General features: G+C 45.5%; 1 protein-coding gene across 1 annotated transcript; it reads right to left on the bottom strand.

Moving 5' to 3' along the window:
- Nucleotides 1-1,872: 1,872 nt before the first annotated feature.
- On the bottom strand, nt 1,873-14,706 carry LOC120836815. The gene is made up of 4 exons (XM_040205892.2): nt 14,618-14,706; nt 8,564-8,801; nt 1,988-2,533; nt 1,873-1,938 (listed from the first exon to the last, which is right to left on the bottom strand). The coding sequence occupies exons 1-4, from the start codon at nt 14,704-14,706 to the stop codon at nt 1,873-1,875; spliced, it is 939 nt and encodes a 312-aa protein (XP_040061826.2).
- Nucleotides 14,707-16,001: the final 1,295 nt, after the last annotated feature.

Below are 16,001 nucleotides of genomic sequence, written 5' to 3'. Positions count from 1 at the left end.
CTCTCTTCTCGTTCGGAGAACGCTGGCTTGGACGTCATGGCCCCATCTGTTGTTCTGCCGCCGCGATGAGTCGTTAAGAAGCACAGAAAGTACTCGTTTGTAACGCTAGAAAAGAAAGCAGCGATTCTCAAGCTAACAGAAACTTGCCAAACGCAAACGGAGGCGTAACCTAAAACAAAGCATGCAGGCGTAACCTGAAGCAAGGCACTATTTACGACTTTTTTAAGCCCACTTGGAAGTAATAAAGGCAAGTTTTTCAACCTCCTGATTTTTCGGCGTGCTCTATTATTTATACAATTTTACGGTCCCTGCAAAGTCTGAATAATGGGTCGGCGACTGTAGTGACAAACTCTACATGGCATCTGTACAAAAAATGCACTAAATTAGTTCAATAATCAATGTTCTTGTATAGAGGTGAAGCATACATCTGGCCGTGCACAACAAATGCAACACACTTGTGACTTACGCACTGAATGTCTACGATTCGGTAATGGAACTCAGTATCCAGCATGTGCATGCGTGCAAACGTAGGGCTAAACTTGACTACTCTGGCTTTCACATTCCGCAGGAAAAAATACACGGTCCTTTCACAGTCGCAGCTTGACATACACACACCACACATGACTAGCACACATTCAATGATGCCAAATGAGCCATCATCAAGATAAACAACAGAGTTTATACGACTGCACTTATCCAAGGAGTGGGCAATGTACCTTGTTCCCTGAATCAGCACTTTCTTGTACTTCATAACTGTACATGTGGACATGCCCATGCTCCTGATGCAGTCCACCTCCACAGACACAAGCTTTCGCGACCCAGTACCAATGGTGACTGCACCGACATGATTTTGAACATTAAACAGTCTCTTGTAACCTCGAGTGAGGCTTTCGAAAACTTGAAAAATTTCTGGTTTGCCAACGAAACCACTATGCGAGTTCGCTAAGGAAGGCAAGAACTGACAAAGCAGTAGCTTTCTGCAGATTTGCTGGGGCACATATTGGGTTCCATGGAAACTCTTTTTTATAATACCGTTCATGTTTTCAAATGGAAATGAAGAAAAGCCCCACAACGGACCCCACTGTCGCACGCTGTCACACAGATGTAAAATCAAGTGCATGTTGTATGTCATTTGAGCAATTCCATACAGGTTCTGGTACTCTTTAACGAACAGTAAAACCTCAGCTTCAATAGTGGCGAGTCTATCAAGTGCCACTACATCAGCCAGGAGTGCATGCATTATGCTACTAAGCCTACACCAGTTTCGAAAGTATTGTGCAGGCAGCAGGCCATTTAGAACAAATGGAGAGTAGTACAGAAGCCACGCCCTCCATTCTGTGGCTTTCCAGAACTTACGCTGGCACAGTGAACGTGGCAGGCGCGAGAACTCGTAGGGCGGGGTTACATTCTTTAGACGAGCATCGATCACCGACAGCTTTTTTCCCAGGTGAAAGCTCTTACGCGAGTGGGCACCTTTGAACCAAAGGTTCGTGGTGGCCCTAACCACACCCAGACAGACTGCATGCATGTAGTCGACCACGGTGTTGTTGGTAATGCTAAAATATAGCATTAGCGACAACACCGTGGTCCCAAGCACACCATGTGACAGTGACTTTGCATCTCTCTCAAAGTCCTCATCCGTTCTCTTTCTGACCTTCCTCACCTCATACGCACGAGCATGGCCTCTTCCTTGCGGAATGACATGGCCTGGGTGGAAGCACCAAGGACACCCATACTCCCCATTAAATTGGGTCTGGTTGTGTAACATACACCTTGCCACAGTATCAACAGTGCACGGACCGGGATAGGCCTTGGTCAAATGGCTAACACCATCGCTGTCGACCCAACTAAATCCATTGGTGCTAAGGTCATTCATTTCTTGAACAAATGGCACCAAGAAGCACTGCATGTTTGGCTTGTTTGGCCCAAACCACAAACCTGCCAGGAGAATGTTGTTCATTCTTTCTTTAAAGGGGAGTTCATTTACCATCAACTCTAGTGGCCATACACTATAAGCTGAGGATTTAAAAATTGGCACCCCGTCAGTGTTCCATGTCAGCGTGACATCATCAGGGCCCAGCGGCAGCTGATTATAAGCAGGGCTCTGAGTGATGTTACTGACGTCAAACATCAGGCCGGGCTTCTCAGGCAAGGGGCCTTTGTTGGCAAGGAGGTTGCAGAGCTCAGCCTTCCAGTCTAAGCTCAGAAAGTATGAGCCTCCACGCAACAGGACCTTTGCTGAGTGCTCGGCACCACACACACAATCTAGCTTATCGGTTTCTCCGACTCCAATGTAGCTAGTACATGTAGGGCAATAGAAGTGAGTCGTGAGGGGCTGCTCTTGTTTTGTGAAGTATTTTTCAAAGAGATACTTTGTCGCAGGTAGTTGGCTGCCTTCTGGAAGATGGTACTGTAGCAGTTTCAAGAGGCTCTCCGTTGCCTCTTTGGAGCCATGGTGTCGCAAGACGTGAGCCATGAGCAAAAGGAGGCTCTCCTCGTGGGTCACCAGAGCCCCAGGAAACAAGGGCTGCATCTGGGGGAACAAAATGCCTTCTGCATTACACAGTGTTCTGAAATCAATCATGTTGCACTATGCAAAAAACAGACCTACATTTTTTACAAAATATTAGCCTCTAATATTCAAAAACCGATGTATTTTGTTTCATCTGTAGCCTCCCAAAATATGTATATAAGAAAACATGGAATAATATAAAATTAAAAGTTCCTCAGCATTAGGTTATGCATCGACTTAAAAGTCAAAGCTTAACAATAGTTACCAAGAAACTGCAATCCTAGGGTGTCTAAAGCAGCTCCGGGCAGTCCCTTTATTCTTTTAGCTCCCATTCTCGCCAAACCGATAAAACAATTGTTAGGAAATACACACCGAATCACTTCAATATTTATTCAAATTTTACAAGGGTTCATTCAGTTTTTCACTCAGTTTTACTTGGTTTTGAAGCAAGACCTACTCTGTTTTGAGCGGGTCTAGACTTCAAAATTTTGTCTTCACCATGTTCCACTATTAGTCAAAAGCTCACTACAATAAAATATCTTTTAATTAATGCAACAAAATTATGTTTGCTCTCGTGCAATGTCAGAAGTGTTGCTTCAAGCATCCACGATGCTCCGTGAATGGACTTCATTGGTCATGTTGAGGAATGCTATGAATTCAAGCTTCGACTGTGCTCAACAAACACTCTGAGGCAACGCCTGTTGCACCATGGTAGCCCGAGCTCTAGCTGAGGCTACACAATTGCAAAGACAGATGTCGAAGCGCATGCACTTTCTATACACCAACTCATGTTTACAAACAAACCGGAGCACCCCTAGAGGACGCCACCGGCGCCGCGCATGGACGGTGGACGGTGGGCAAGAAGCCCGCCGTTGCCCATAAACAAACCGCTGAGTTGCGTTGTTTTCGGCGTAGGTGGGGAGTCCCTGTGCTTTTTTTCGCGTTAGAATTGTTGATTCTACGTCCTCCTAACAATGTCCGACTACTTGAGCGGCTTCAGCAAAATTAACGAGGCAAAACGTTGCGTGAATAATGTGACTTGCGGCGATTCATTTCACGCGGACGCCGCAGAATGGGCGCTAAAGCCTGACTCGCAGAATGAGATTCTGCTCGCCATTTTCAGTCGCGACGTCGCTCGGGCTGCAAAAGCCTGGACCGTAGCTGAGATGGTGGACGTCGATACTGAAAACCGCAAGTAGAATCGGGCATTACAAATTGGTGATGGCCACTGGTAACAATGATCAACATCTTCTTGTATCTACTGTTTATACTTTGCCTACTTACCCCAACCAACCTTTAAGAGTGTTTTGAGGCCTGCACTTAGTTGTTATTGCAATTACCGGGTCAACATTTGGTTTACGGGCCGCTGTGGTTTGAATGAGCTGACGACAAAAAGCAGACAAGCTTGAAAGAGTAGACGACAGTTCGAACGCTTGCGCAATGGAGTGCGGGCAAGAAGCACCGTGTCCCGCGTCAACAAACTATTGGAATGTCACGTTGTCGGCGTCTGTGCGAGTCTGCATACTCTGTTTCGCGTTGGAATTGTCTATTCTACGTCCTAATAGCAATGTCTTACCACTTTAATCGCCTGAGCGAAATTATCAAGGCTCATTACACCGCCAAACTTTGTGTAAATCATTTGTTGTGCGGCGATTCATTTGCATGAACGCCGCAGAATGAGCACCAAAACCATGATGAGATTCTTCTAGATATTTTCGGTCGCGACGTCGCTCGTGCTGCAAAAGTGTAGAAGGTAGCGGCGATGATCGAAGTCGATACTGAAATTCGGAAGTGAGAACAGACCAAGCGTAACAAGTCGGTGATGGCCACTGGTACCAATGATCAACATCTTGTATCTACTCTTTACACCGGGCCTACTTAAGTCTTTTTGAGGCCTGCAATTACTTCTTATTGCAATCACCGGGTCAAAGTTTGGTCTACAGGCCGTTTTTGTTTGAACGAGCAGACGACAAAAAGCAAGCTCGAAAGAGCAGACAAAAGTTCGAACGATCACGCTGCCGTGTGAATTTAAAGACGCACTAAACCCGCGGGTGGCCCGGACAACTTGGCGGTTTTCTCTCATTCATGTTGGAACAAAACAAATACATCTGGCGACCACAAAGTGTGGCCCGCACAGGCAATCGTAGTTCGACAGCGTCTGGCTTACCCTTTTCACGGCTACTATCCACGTACTCGGACGAACGGAGCGGGCAGAAACACATGAAAACTCATTTTCAAACCATTCTAGACTTTTTTGGTACAGCCCCCGTCGCAGCATTTTGATGAGAACGCAGGTTTTTTTGTCTGGTTTGTGCGAAAAGAACACAAGAATGCATGTCTCGCACGGCGACTTCTGTCCACTGCAATAGACCGGAAGTGCGACCGACGCGCCACCACAGCGGCGTGACGTAGGAGAGTTGAGTTCGTGTATACAATAGCTGCGTTTGATTTACTTGCACCTTCTGCACCAGTGCAGAAAAGTGTAGGGCAGTGTAGGTTGTATCTCAATACACATACCGGAAGTGGACTGCCCCACACTTTTCTGGACCGGTGCAGGAGGTGCAAGTAAAACGAACGCAGCTACAGTTCACTCTCAAGGGGGCATGCTGATCTTTAACTTCCTTATTTTTCATGTATCATGCTGGCATATAATATAATGGTGTATTTCTCAGTGGTGACCTCAAATATGCAATTAGTTTTCAGATGACTTTACTAGATCCTGAGTTATCAATAAATTTGTAATTTTAATTAGGTCCTCCTTACGGGTTGTTAGCGTAAAATTCTTCAGAATATATCAGACATTTTTCAAGAATTGCATTCACCAAGACATGTTTTGTGCAGTGATGCTATTTTAAGCCTGATGTAATGAAAATTACATTGGTAAAAAAACATTTGCAATCAAGTTGCACAAAATGGGAGGCTATACACCAACTCAACTCTCCTACGTCACGCCGCGGTGGTGGCGCGCCGAACGCACTTCCGGTCTGGGGCGGTGGGCAGAAGTCGCCGTGCCAGACATGCATTCCTGTGTTCCTTTGGAAGAAACGAGACAAAAAACCTGCCTTCTCGTCAAAATGCTGCGACGGGGGCTTTACCAAGAGAGTCTGGAAAGGTTTGAAGATCAGTTTTCATGTGTTCTTGCACCCTCCGTTCGTCCGAGAACGTGGATAGTAGCCGTGAAAAGGGCAAACCAGACGCTGTCAAACTACGATTGCGTGTGCGGGCAACACTTTGTGGTCGCCAGATGTATTTGTTTTGTTCCACATAAACGAGAGAAAACCGCCAAGTTGTCCGGACCACCCACGGGTTCAGTGCGTCTTCAAATTCACACGGCCGCCTGATCGTTCGAACTTTCGTCTGCTTTTTCAAACTTGTCTGCTTTTTGTCGTCTGCTAGTTCAAACAAAAGCGGCCCATAGACCAAACGTTGACCCGGTAATTGCAATAAGAAGTAATTGCAGGCCTCAAAAGACTTAAGTAGGCTCGATGTAAACAGTAGATACAAGATGTTGATCATTGGTACCGGTGGCCATCACCGACTTGTTTCGCTTGGTTTGTTCCCGTTTCCGATTTTCAATATCGACGTCGATCATCGCCGCTACCTTCTACACTTTTGCAGCACGAGCGACGTCACGTCCGAAAATAGCTAGAAGAATCTCACCATGGTTTTGGCGTCCATTCTGCGGCGTTCACGCGAATGAATCGCCGCACGTCAAATTATTTACGGAAAGTTTAGCGGCGTAACGAGAACCGATAATTTCGCTCAGGCGATTAAAGTGGTTAAAAAGACATTGCGATGACGACGTAGAATCGACAATTCCAACCCGAAAAAGAGTATGCAGACTCACACAAATGCCGAAAACGTGACAATCGAATGGTTTGTTGACGCGGGACGCGGTGCTTCTTGCCCGTACTCCATTGCGCATGCGTTCGAACTGTCGTCTGCTCTTTCAAACTTGGCTGCTTTTTGTCGTCATCTCGTTCAAACGACAGCGGCCCGTAAACCAAACGTTGTGAAAGAACTAAGTGCAGGCCTCAAAACAGTTTTGAAGGTTGGTTGGGGTAAGTATAGGGCTAAGTGTAAACAGATACAAGAAGATGTTGATCATTGTTACCAGTGGCCATCACCGACTTCTAATGCCCGATCCTACTTGCGGTTTTCAGTATCGACGTCCACCATCTCAGCTACGGTCCACGCTTTTGCAGTCCGAGCGAAGTCGCGACTGAAAATAGCGAGCAGAATCTCATCGTGGGAGCCAGGTTTTAGCGCCCATTCCGCGGCGTCCACGTGAAATGAATCGCCGCACGTCACATTATCCACGCAAAGTTTTGCCTCGATAGTTTTGCTGAAGCCGCACAAGTAGTCAGACATTGTTAGGAGGACGTAGAATCAACAATTCCAACGCGAAAAAGAGCACGGGGACTCCCACCAACGCCGACAACAACGCAATTCAATGGTTTGTTTATGGGCGACGGCGAACTTCTTGCCCACCATCCACCGCGCATGCGCGGCGCCGATGGCGTCCGCTAGGGGCGCTCCGGATTGTTTGTAAACATGAGTTGGTGTATATGTTTTTGAGACTAATTAATTAAAATTATTGTATGACATATAAAGCAATGAAAATAGCATCACCGCACAAAGCATGTCTTGGTGAATGCAATTCTACAAAAAAATCTGATATATTCTGAAGAATTTTACGCTAACGACCCGTAAGAAGGACCTTGTTAAAATTAAAATTTATTGATAACTCAGGATCTAGTAAGGCTACCTGAAAACTAATTGCGTATTTGAAATCATCACTGAGATATACAACAGTATACTAAACTTCAACACAATAGAAAGAAAATAAAAAAAAATGAAGTTAAAAACCAGCCATTAAAGGGGCGATGCAACGACATTAAATTCGAAAGAAGTTGCAGTTTTAAATATTTACATTGTTCATCTCACCGAAAGGAACGGAGAAACCGCATCATTCTTTGGAAATATCGCGATTCCGTTGCGTAATAGCAAAGAAAGGAATGGGAATATTTTGCGATTCGCAGCTGTGTGGTGGCGGCCACGGGAACTAAGGCACGACGCACAATGGGTATGATGCAACAGGTTGGCAAGATGTGCCATTTAGTGCCCAATCTAATGCCCTATTTGATAAATATTGTCTTTTCAACATGAGTAAACACGTCAAAAACCTCAAGTCATTGAGAAAGTTGTCCTATATTCAGCTTTAGTGGCGCCATGTTCTCTTTTGCAAAGCAGTTCGTGCTTTTAAAGCGGTGGCCTTACAGGTGAAACTTTGTAGGGACTTCGGTGTTAGTGCTTGTTGTTGTTGACGTCATCGTCTTTGTCGTCGCACTAGAGATGGGTAAAGCTGTCTTTTCTCTCGTCAATGCGGGCACGACCGAACACGCAGAAGGAAAAGATGAAGAGAGAGATCTGAGAATTAGCGTGAGGATAAGCCGGCCGAGGTTTTGTTGCTTTTTGAAACTTGTTCTCCAGTGTTTTAAAAGATTGTTCAATTTAGAATGAAAAGAAAGCTAATGCAATTGTCTGGCTGTACAAGCAGAGCATAACAGTCCTAACTTCACCTTTTACTGGGCACTTGTGGCAGTTGTAGATGGCATTCGCAATGCCAATAACTAAGCCCTTTTTTCCTAATCTCTTCTCGGCTGCGTCCTCAGGTACACGACGGCAACATTTGGCCCACGTTGCATGAACATGACACAGCTACCGCTTTCACTTCTTTGCAAATTGAGGGCGAAAAGGCGTGCATAGGGCTCTGCTTGCATAGTGGAAGTATTGCGTTCATTTTCATCTCACTTTAACAAAATCAATGCCTTAAAACGCTCCGAACCAGCCTTCACGCATCGACTATCACTGCAGTGGAACGGGCTTCTGGTGGGTGCTAGCATAGGTATATTGTTTAGGAGACATAACAGTACCCAGGATAAAGGAAATAAAAAAAATGAACATCTTACTAGTTTTGTGATGTGGAGTAACAGTTCATACATACAACACACTTTATGTTACAGACTAAATAGCAAAAAAGAAACATACCATTGGGTCTTGTTGGGGTGAATCCCCGCACGTTGGACCTGAAACAGCAGGTTGTGGAGGTTGTCTCGTAGGAGTGTTCTGCTCAAAGGTGACAGGACCAGCTTTTAATGCAGGATTTGCAGTGCCTCCCAAATCATCTCCTTGCCATCCTGCAAGGCTCGTGGAGGCTGGCAACAGGGCAGGCTCAGGACTTGCTGTTGGTTCAGGGGCTTCAGCAAGCATCTCGGCATTAGCTGACCTGTAAATAAATTGACCATTTTCACTATCAATGGTGAAGCTATCAGTAACTTGCATAGTGGCCAACGTAAACGAGAGCTGCAAGCACTTTTAGGGCATTGTAAAGGCACCTACTCATGTTTACACAAACTGAAGCACCCATAGCGCAGTCGCGCAGGTGCGACAGGTTGTTGACAGAAGTATGGCATCCTATTTCAGCAAACCATCATGATGTGCTATAGCTGACATCAAAATGAGCCGTGAAGTGAAGTGAAGTGGTCAAAGCGATATGAACAAGGCTCATTAAACAATAAAAATATGGGTGGTATGGCAAACGGAGGCTCGCACAGCATGGGTGGCACAGAGCAAGTGCTAGTGAGTCAGTAATGGCCATGAGATAGAGTGGGCAATGCCATGTCACCTTGCATCTGCTGTTTAAATTTTGCCGATTTATATCCACCCACAAGCTCACAAGTCTTTGAAGGCCTGCAGTTAATCTGTTTTGCAACCAGGGTTTGAATGTGAAGATGCTCAGAACATAGAGTGTTCCAAATCAGCTACTGGTGTTCGTATGCTCATGATAAAATATCCAAAATATTTTTCACTACAACCAGTAGGTCTGCATGAATTAAGTGAATTAAGTGAAGAGCTTTGGACAGAGGGGGTCCTAGTCTGACAATTACCACTTCATTTTTGTGGCCTTTCCTCACATTTTCCTAAAAAAACAGGGATACAGGATACACTTTTGTAGGAGGTAGTTTTGTCACCTCATAGTTCTTATGGTGCACCCCTAGTCTACTAAACTCTGTGGCATTTTGACTAGAATGCAAGTTTCTAATAGTCTTGTCAAAACAGAAAGGTAATGCCTAGCCTTCCCAATTTTTTTTACTTAACATAAATTGAAGGTGCCCAAAACACTACCACTGAGGCACAATGTAGAAGAGTATGTTGGTATATGTCGGATGGTAACTATGTGATAAGAAAACTGCCACAAAAAGTTAAATATACCAAATGCATCAGCAGCAAGTGGAGGCTACGACCACTTTGTTTCCTTGCTTCAATCCCAATATTATAATTCAGCTTGTAGGAAAAAAATTTTACGATGAAACAATCATGCTTAGGTTACATGATTGTGCCATTTGGAAGTCATAAAATGCAAAATGAAGTAATAAAAAATATACTGTCAAGACCGGTTATAACTAAGTCAACAGGAATCAGAACTCGCTTCACTATATCGGCTTCTTCGTTATATCTGAACTCATACAAATAACATGAAAAAAAAAAAAAGGGAACACGGGCTGTCACTGGCACATGTTTATCGAGCCTGCAGAAAGCGGTCGAGGCTTCCCTGCATGCATCCTCTGCTAGATAGGAGCTGCTTTTCGCCAACTACGAGAAGCTACGATTGAAAAAAGATCCTGCTACGTACGAACGGTGTTGACCGCTGCGACGGCCACCTCGGAGGACGCCGGCGGTGGACAGAATTTTTTTGTTTATGTGCACTCCGTCGAGGATGGCACGCTTTTGATTCACAGAGGTTGCCTTCGTTTTTACCGTCAAGGTGCCGGCAGTGCCGTGACTCTCCATCGTTGAGTCGCCATGGTTCACAAAATCGGTACTTGAGCGAAGTAGAGTTTCACGCAAGAGCAACCTCACCGACTAGACGCAGACACGGATCACGAAGCAAACAAAGAAGCGCACACGGCGCCGAGTTCGCACTCAAGCTTGTCTGTTGTCAGTATAGAGAGCCTAGATTTAAGAGATGAGGCAACTGCTCGATCGAGGTCACGTGGTTTGTGGGGCCCATTTGCAAAAAGAGCTGCAGCATACAAGCAGTCAAAACTCAAAAGCGTTCACCTTCTGCAAACGTGTCCGCCTCTGCTGCCACATGACAATCAAATGCAGGCGTACTTACTGCTCCCTCTCTTAAATCTAGGCTCTCTCCGTCATCTCTGCCGGTACGTTGTCGCTAGCGCTGCGCCTCTATCGGCATGTCACGACGGCTTCTCTGCGTGCGATGCAGTTAAGCAGCTTCCCAAGCAAAGAGCGGGGAGCAGACGACGTTGCAATGACTGCCGCCGGTGGCCTTTCCAGCATCTTCAGCAGCCTATTCTGGGTGGCTTCTTCACCGTGGCAGTAAAGTGCAGCGGTCCGAGACTTAGTAAACTCAGAATTTTATTATTTTTTTAAATTATCACAAAATTTCTTTTTGCTATATCCACGGGAGCCGCTCAACTTCCTTCGCTAAAAACAGACAAAAATGCATTGAAAAAGTGCAAACGGGAATGGGAAATCGTGATCACTTCGCTGTAGCCACTCTTTTGTTATTATTGACTTTGTTATAACCGGTCTCGATAATATACCCAAGAGCAGTTGAAGCTAGAACAAACCTACAAGGCAACTATCTCGTCTCAGAGAGTAGGTGCAACCATAAAATGCTCTGCGGGTATGGGGAAAGAGGAGGGAAGGGGTAGGTTAGCAGCAAAATGAAGTTCAAGTAATGTGAAAATGTTGTCTGACTGATGGTAATCTGGATCCCTCTCTCTGCTTCCGAGTGTTGACAAGAAACTACAGCCGTCATGGTTGGCCCTCACTTTCTAATAATGACATGTATACCGAATGGTTTTGTGACAAGCTGATTTGTAACTCGCACTTAGGCCGCCTGGCCCCCTCTTTCTTTTCTCCCTCTTCACGGAAATCTGTCACTTGGCACGTGGCGCTATAGTCCGTTGCAACTAAAGAAGGAAGGGTAAGGAAAAGGAAAGTAGGGGAGCGGGAAGCAGACAGAAGGCTAAAGAGAGAAAGGTTTCACCCTCTCTTCTCCAGCGCTCCATCTGCTTTCTCCTCTCTGGCTATCCTTACCCTCATCCTACCTTCTTGAGTTGAAACAGACTATAGACGATCCTGGGGGGCAAGCCTGTACAGTTGTGTGGTATGGGCTACACAAGCTTGTACAATTGCTAGTACCCTAGCCTTATGTTAACACATAGCCTTACAAGGTCGCATAAGAGGTTTTTCTCATGCCGCAGGGAGCTGAGCACAGGGGCCGAGTGAGCATCATTTATTCATAAGCCCTCACACGTTTCTAATGAACAAATAATTAACTGGTGAGGCACACAACTGCACAAGATGTGCGGACAAGGACTCCACCAGTGCACCCAAACAGGCTCAGAAAGCGTTCGGTGGTGGCTTAGAGGGCTGTTGCACTGCCCCTTAAGCGGCTTGTCGCTCTCAGCTCTGTATGGCATGACACTTCCTGGGAAAACAATACCGACTTTGTTTCTCCTAAGCTTCAGGGAGTCACCACGAGGTGTGCTAAGTGGCACTGATGCATTTGTCGTCTTTGGAGGCAGTGAGTATATCTGCGCAAGTGTACCTGCCAGCCCGTAGGTACTTCCCAAAACGAGGCAGGTATACTTCCCGACACTGAGGTTGAAAAAACAAGTGTCGATAAAATGTGGGCCGCTTAACCCTATATTGACCGCGCCATAGGCTATCGACTTCTGGTGATCGATGGCTGCCGAGCGCCGTCAAGAAATTAAACTTAGTGCGGAGAATTAATTATGTTACACAATCTTGTGGATGGCCGAAGAACTCAAGTTTCGGTTTCAACGTACACTTAAGCTTTATCACAAGCTGGTAGGCTGTCGAAGATAGTAATAGGAAAGGTGCCGTCACTTGTCTAACATGGCCAACTGCTTGCATCAGTCTTCGTAACAAAGATGGCATTATTTACAGTATTCAACTGTATTATGGCATATGTTTTAGGCCAAGACCTTTGGGGATACTTTGAATAATGTTATAAGTGTTGCTAACTGATGGTTGTTGGTAAGCATCCCTATAATTTCTAAGGCTGTCCGAGACGGCGTGGACGCTTTACGTTCCCAACAAGGTGCACAAAAAATCCAAATATGAGGAAACTGTAATCGAGGCCATGACAAACCAAGGTAGAACACAAGGAAAGCATTCTGCTAGAAATGTGAGGTTGAGGCGTACTACCTGTGTTCCACCAATGTAAGCATTCCTTCGTTGAAAAGCACACGATTTACAGAAGCTAACTGTCCGACGAACCGAAAATAGACAATGTCAGTTAGAGTGCATAGAGTACACTACCTTTCAGACGTAACAGTCGTGGGTGTGGGGCACATTTTCTATAGTCTGAATTTTTCTTCACATTTTCTATAGTCTGAATTTTTCTTATTTGTTGTTTAATTTGACATAGCTGTAGAAATTTCGGCGTTTATATGCCTTCTGAACATAAAACTGTGCTTTCAAAATTTGCAAATCTTTTTTTTAAACATTATATTAACCTGTCTTTTTAAAAAAAATCTAATTGGCCACGTTTTCATGTGTCATATTGCTCCATACACAACTTAGCTAAATAAAAGCTTTTGCACGGATCCTTTAATTATTGCTACTTTTCCCATGATCAGGAAAGAGCTAAACGTGTGTCAGAGAAAAGCTGATGTTCCAATTAAATGTTTCTCAATAAAATGCTACGGGCCCCATTTTTTAATGTGAAACATTTTTTGGCTCTACATTTGGTTTTCAGTGAAGTCGCGTCGTAACCTCGCAACAGCTGATTGGTTGACAAAAGCCATGTGGTTGTAGCCATGGAGCCATGGAAACGGCTCAAACTAGACCCTTCACTAAAGGGGGAGCAAGGCCAAAAAGTGATCTTCCTCCCAAGTACTGATTGTGCCCGATGCTGCTTGGCTTCGGTGATCAGACGAGAACTAGCGTTTTTAGCATGGTATGGCAAAGGATAATGAGAGCAGGACTGAAGGAAAATGCAATGATTAAAACTTAAGCTTGCTTCAGACGGGGCAATTTCTCCCAGCAACTCGACGTTGCAACACCAGCAACACGGGCCGCCCACACTCACACGCAGCAACCAATTGCAATGATTTGCAATCATCATCACTAAATTTTACTTTTCGTTCACTAGTCAAACACACAGTTGCACCCTATAAACACGTTTCTATACCTTTAATGCCATTGAGAATAGTAGCTCATCTTTCTGAAATGGTTTATTCTCAAAAACGGTTGACTCCAAACACTAACGAAGTCTTTACTTGTCATCACCACCGGTATGGACTTTCACGCAAAAATACTGCATCCCTGATTGGCTGCTCTCGCTTCAAACTTCTCCAAGTTCTCCGAGTCGCTCGTCCATTTCAAGCCAGACGCAATCTGAGGAATTCGTGTTGCACCAGGGAAAGCTAGGGAACTCGCCAGCAACACCGAAATTGCTGGGAAAGTTGCCCAGTATGTGTCCTCTTTTTTGCTCAGTTTTTTTCTTGTGCACTTTTTACTTTATCATGAACCGGTACCAACTAGCTCAGCTTTCAATCCTGATGCTTAGAAATGACCCTATCCCAAAATTACACCCTCTTTAAGCAAATCTAGAAACCCTGCACAGTAATGTGTGCGAAAGACACCATCAAGGTGGCAAAGCTATTGTATAATGCTGCCTACACCCTCATGTGGGGAAGTACAAGCTCCGCCGCAGGGATGGGCAGCTACCAAAGAGGTGCGGCAAGGCTAATGTATCATTGAGTTGCCTTCTTTTGTACAATTTTGAACAAGAAAAAGTGAACTATATTTAAGCGATCGGCTTTCCATTTTTAGCGTCTTTTGCAGACACAGCTGTGCAGCATTTCCAACTCTGCTTGAAGAGGGAGTAATTTCGGGATGTGTCTATAAGGACACCTGACTGGCAGTTGTGGCAATATGTTTCACATAACTGCCCAACAATTGCCTACAATTTTCCATACATTTTTCCCTGTGGCTGTGACACCATGTCTTTGCATATATGTACAGATAGAAAATAATTACCTGGCCGAGTCATTCAGCACCAGATGCTGCTGTTTGTAGCGATGTGCTGAACGCCTGGGGACACTACCAGTGTCAGATTGGAGGTACATCTTGTACGCCCCCGCCTGCTCCATCTAAAACAAAAATCAGGGTTATTTGCACATAATGAATGCACACAAGAATCATACATATGAAAGACCAGCCCACACGCTCAAAAACATTAGCTGCGTTCGATTTACTTACACCTCCTGCACAGGTGCAGAAAAGTGTAGGGCGGTGTACTTCCGGCCACATCTGAATACAGATGCCGGAAGTAGACGGAATACACATGCCGGAAGTAGACTGCCCTACACTTTTCTGCAGCGGTGCAGGAGGTGTAGGTCAATCGAACGCAGCTAACGCTTCAAGAGCAATGCGATATGCACTATGTAGTGCAGCTCCACCAGAAGTTGCTATATGCACGACAGCACGGAGAGCTCATGCCATTTGGGTCACCCTTTTCGGATATCATGTGTCCTCTTGCCCGCATTCACACCGCTCCGCGGCGACAGCCTGCGGCTGCTCATTACAAAACTATAAACCCACTTGGCCCCCCTCGAACACGCCGCTTGGAGGCGTCCAGCCGACAACCGAAGTTCCGCTTTGGTGCCTGGAACGCGTCTCCGACTGGAGTGTTTACCCCGCCCAAAAAAACTGGTCCCTCCATTTCCGCCTAGTGACATCATAGAAGTGTCATGCTGCCGCCAGTCGCGATCCTGGTGGCGTCCCAATAGCTCTGGCGTATGTGGAAGACGCCTGTTCTGCAGGTCGCACTCCAGGGTGGCAATCCATGGAAGCGCCAGCAGCCAGAAGTTGGGACACCGCGACAACAGCGACACTCGCGTTCGCTCATGCTTTTTGCCAGCATTTCTTCAGCCAACCGCCAGGATCACGACCTCCGACAGCATGACACTCCGGGTCCTGTGACGTTATTTGTTGCCACTTTGGGACCACTTTTGATGTATGGGCAGCACAGGACGCTGAACACACCAGTCAGAGACGCGCTCCAGGCACCATAGTACCACTGTCCCCCACTGCACCTCCGGAAAGGGAGTCCCATACCATTTAGTTCAGCAAAGTTTCGTCGACAATGTTCTTTTTCCCTCTTTCAATGATAATTGCAATAAAGAAACGTCATCAATATCGCCAAATGCTCGACAAAAAAAAAAAAAGTTAGAAAAGAAGGGAAAAAAAGTAAACCCACTCTGGCTCGAACGTGTATATAGAAGACTCCTTTCCACTACGCTACGCTACAGCTACAAAACACTTCTTCTGACAATTCGTTTAATACGAGACCCAACAAGTTTCGCGTCGTGCGTATAGCCATTTCCGGTCGAGATGCATGGCGTAGTGCGTATAGCATTAA

This window comes from Ixodes scapularis, unplaced genomic scaffold (genome assembly GCF_016920785.2).
Source record: "Ixodes scapularis isolate PalLabHiFi unplaced genomic scaffold, ASM1692078v2 PGA_scaffold2__306_contigs__length_199485367, whole genome shotgun sequence".
NCBI lineage: Eukaryota > Metazoa > Arthropoda > Arachnida > Ixodida > Ixodidae > Ixodes > Ixodes scapularis.
This window is presented reverse-complemented; position numbering and strand designations above follow the sequence as displayed.

Bases quoted from the DNA above. Each gene is read 5' to 3' on its own strand.
- LOC120836815 (XM_040205892.2), bottom strand. From the start codon at position 14,706: ATGTACCTCCAATCTGACACTGGTAGTGTCCCCAGGCGTTCAGCACAT. The intron at 8,802-14,617 runs GTAATTATTTTC...ATTTATTTACAG, and splicing joins GTGCTGAATGACTCGGCCAG to GTCAGCTAATGCCGAGATGC. The intron at 2,534-8,563 runs GTATGTTTCTTT...TTGTTCCCCCAG, and splicing joins CACCCCAACAAGACCCAATG to ATGCAGCCCTTGTTTCCTGG.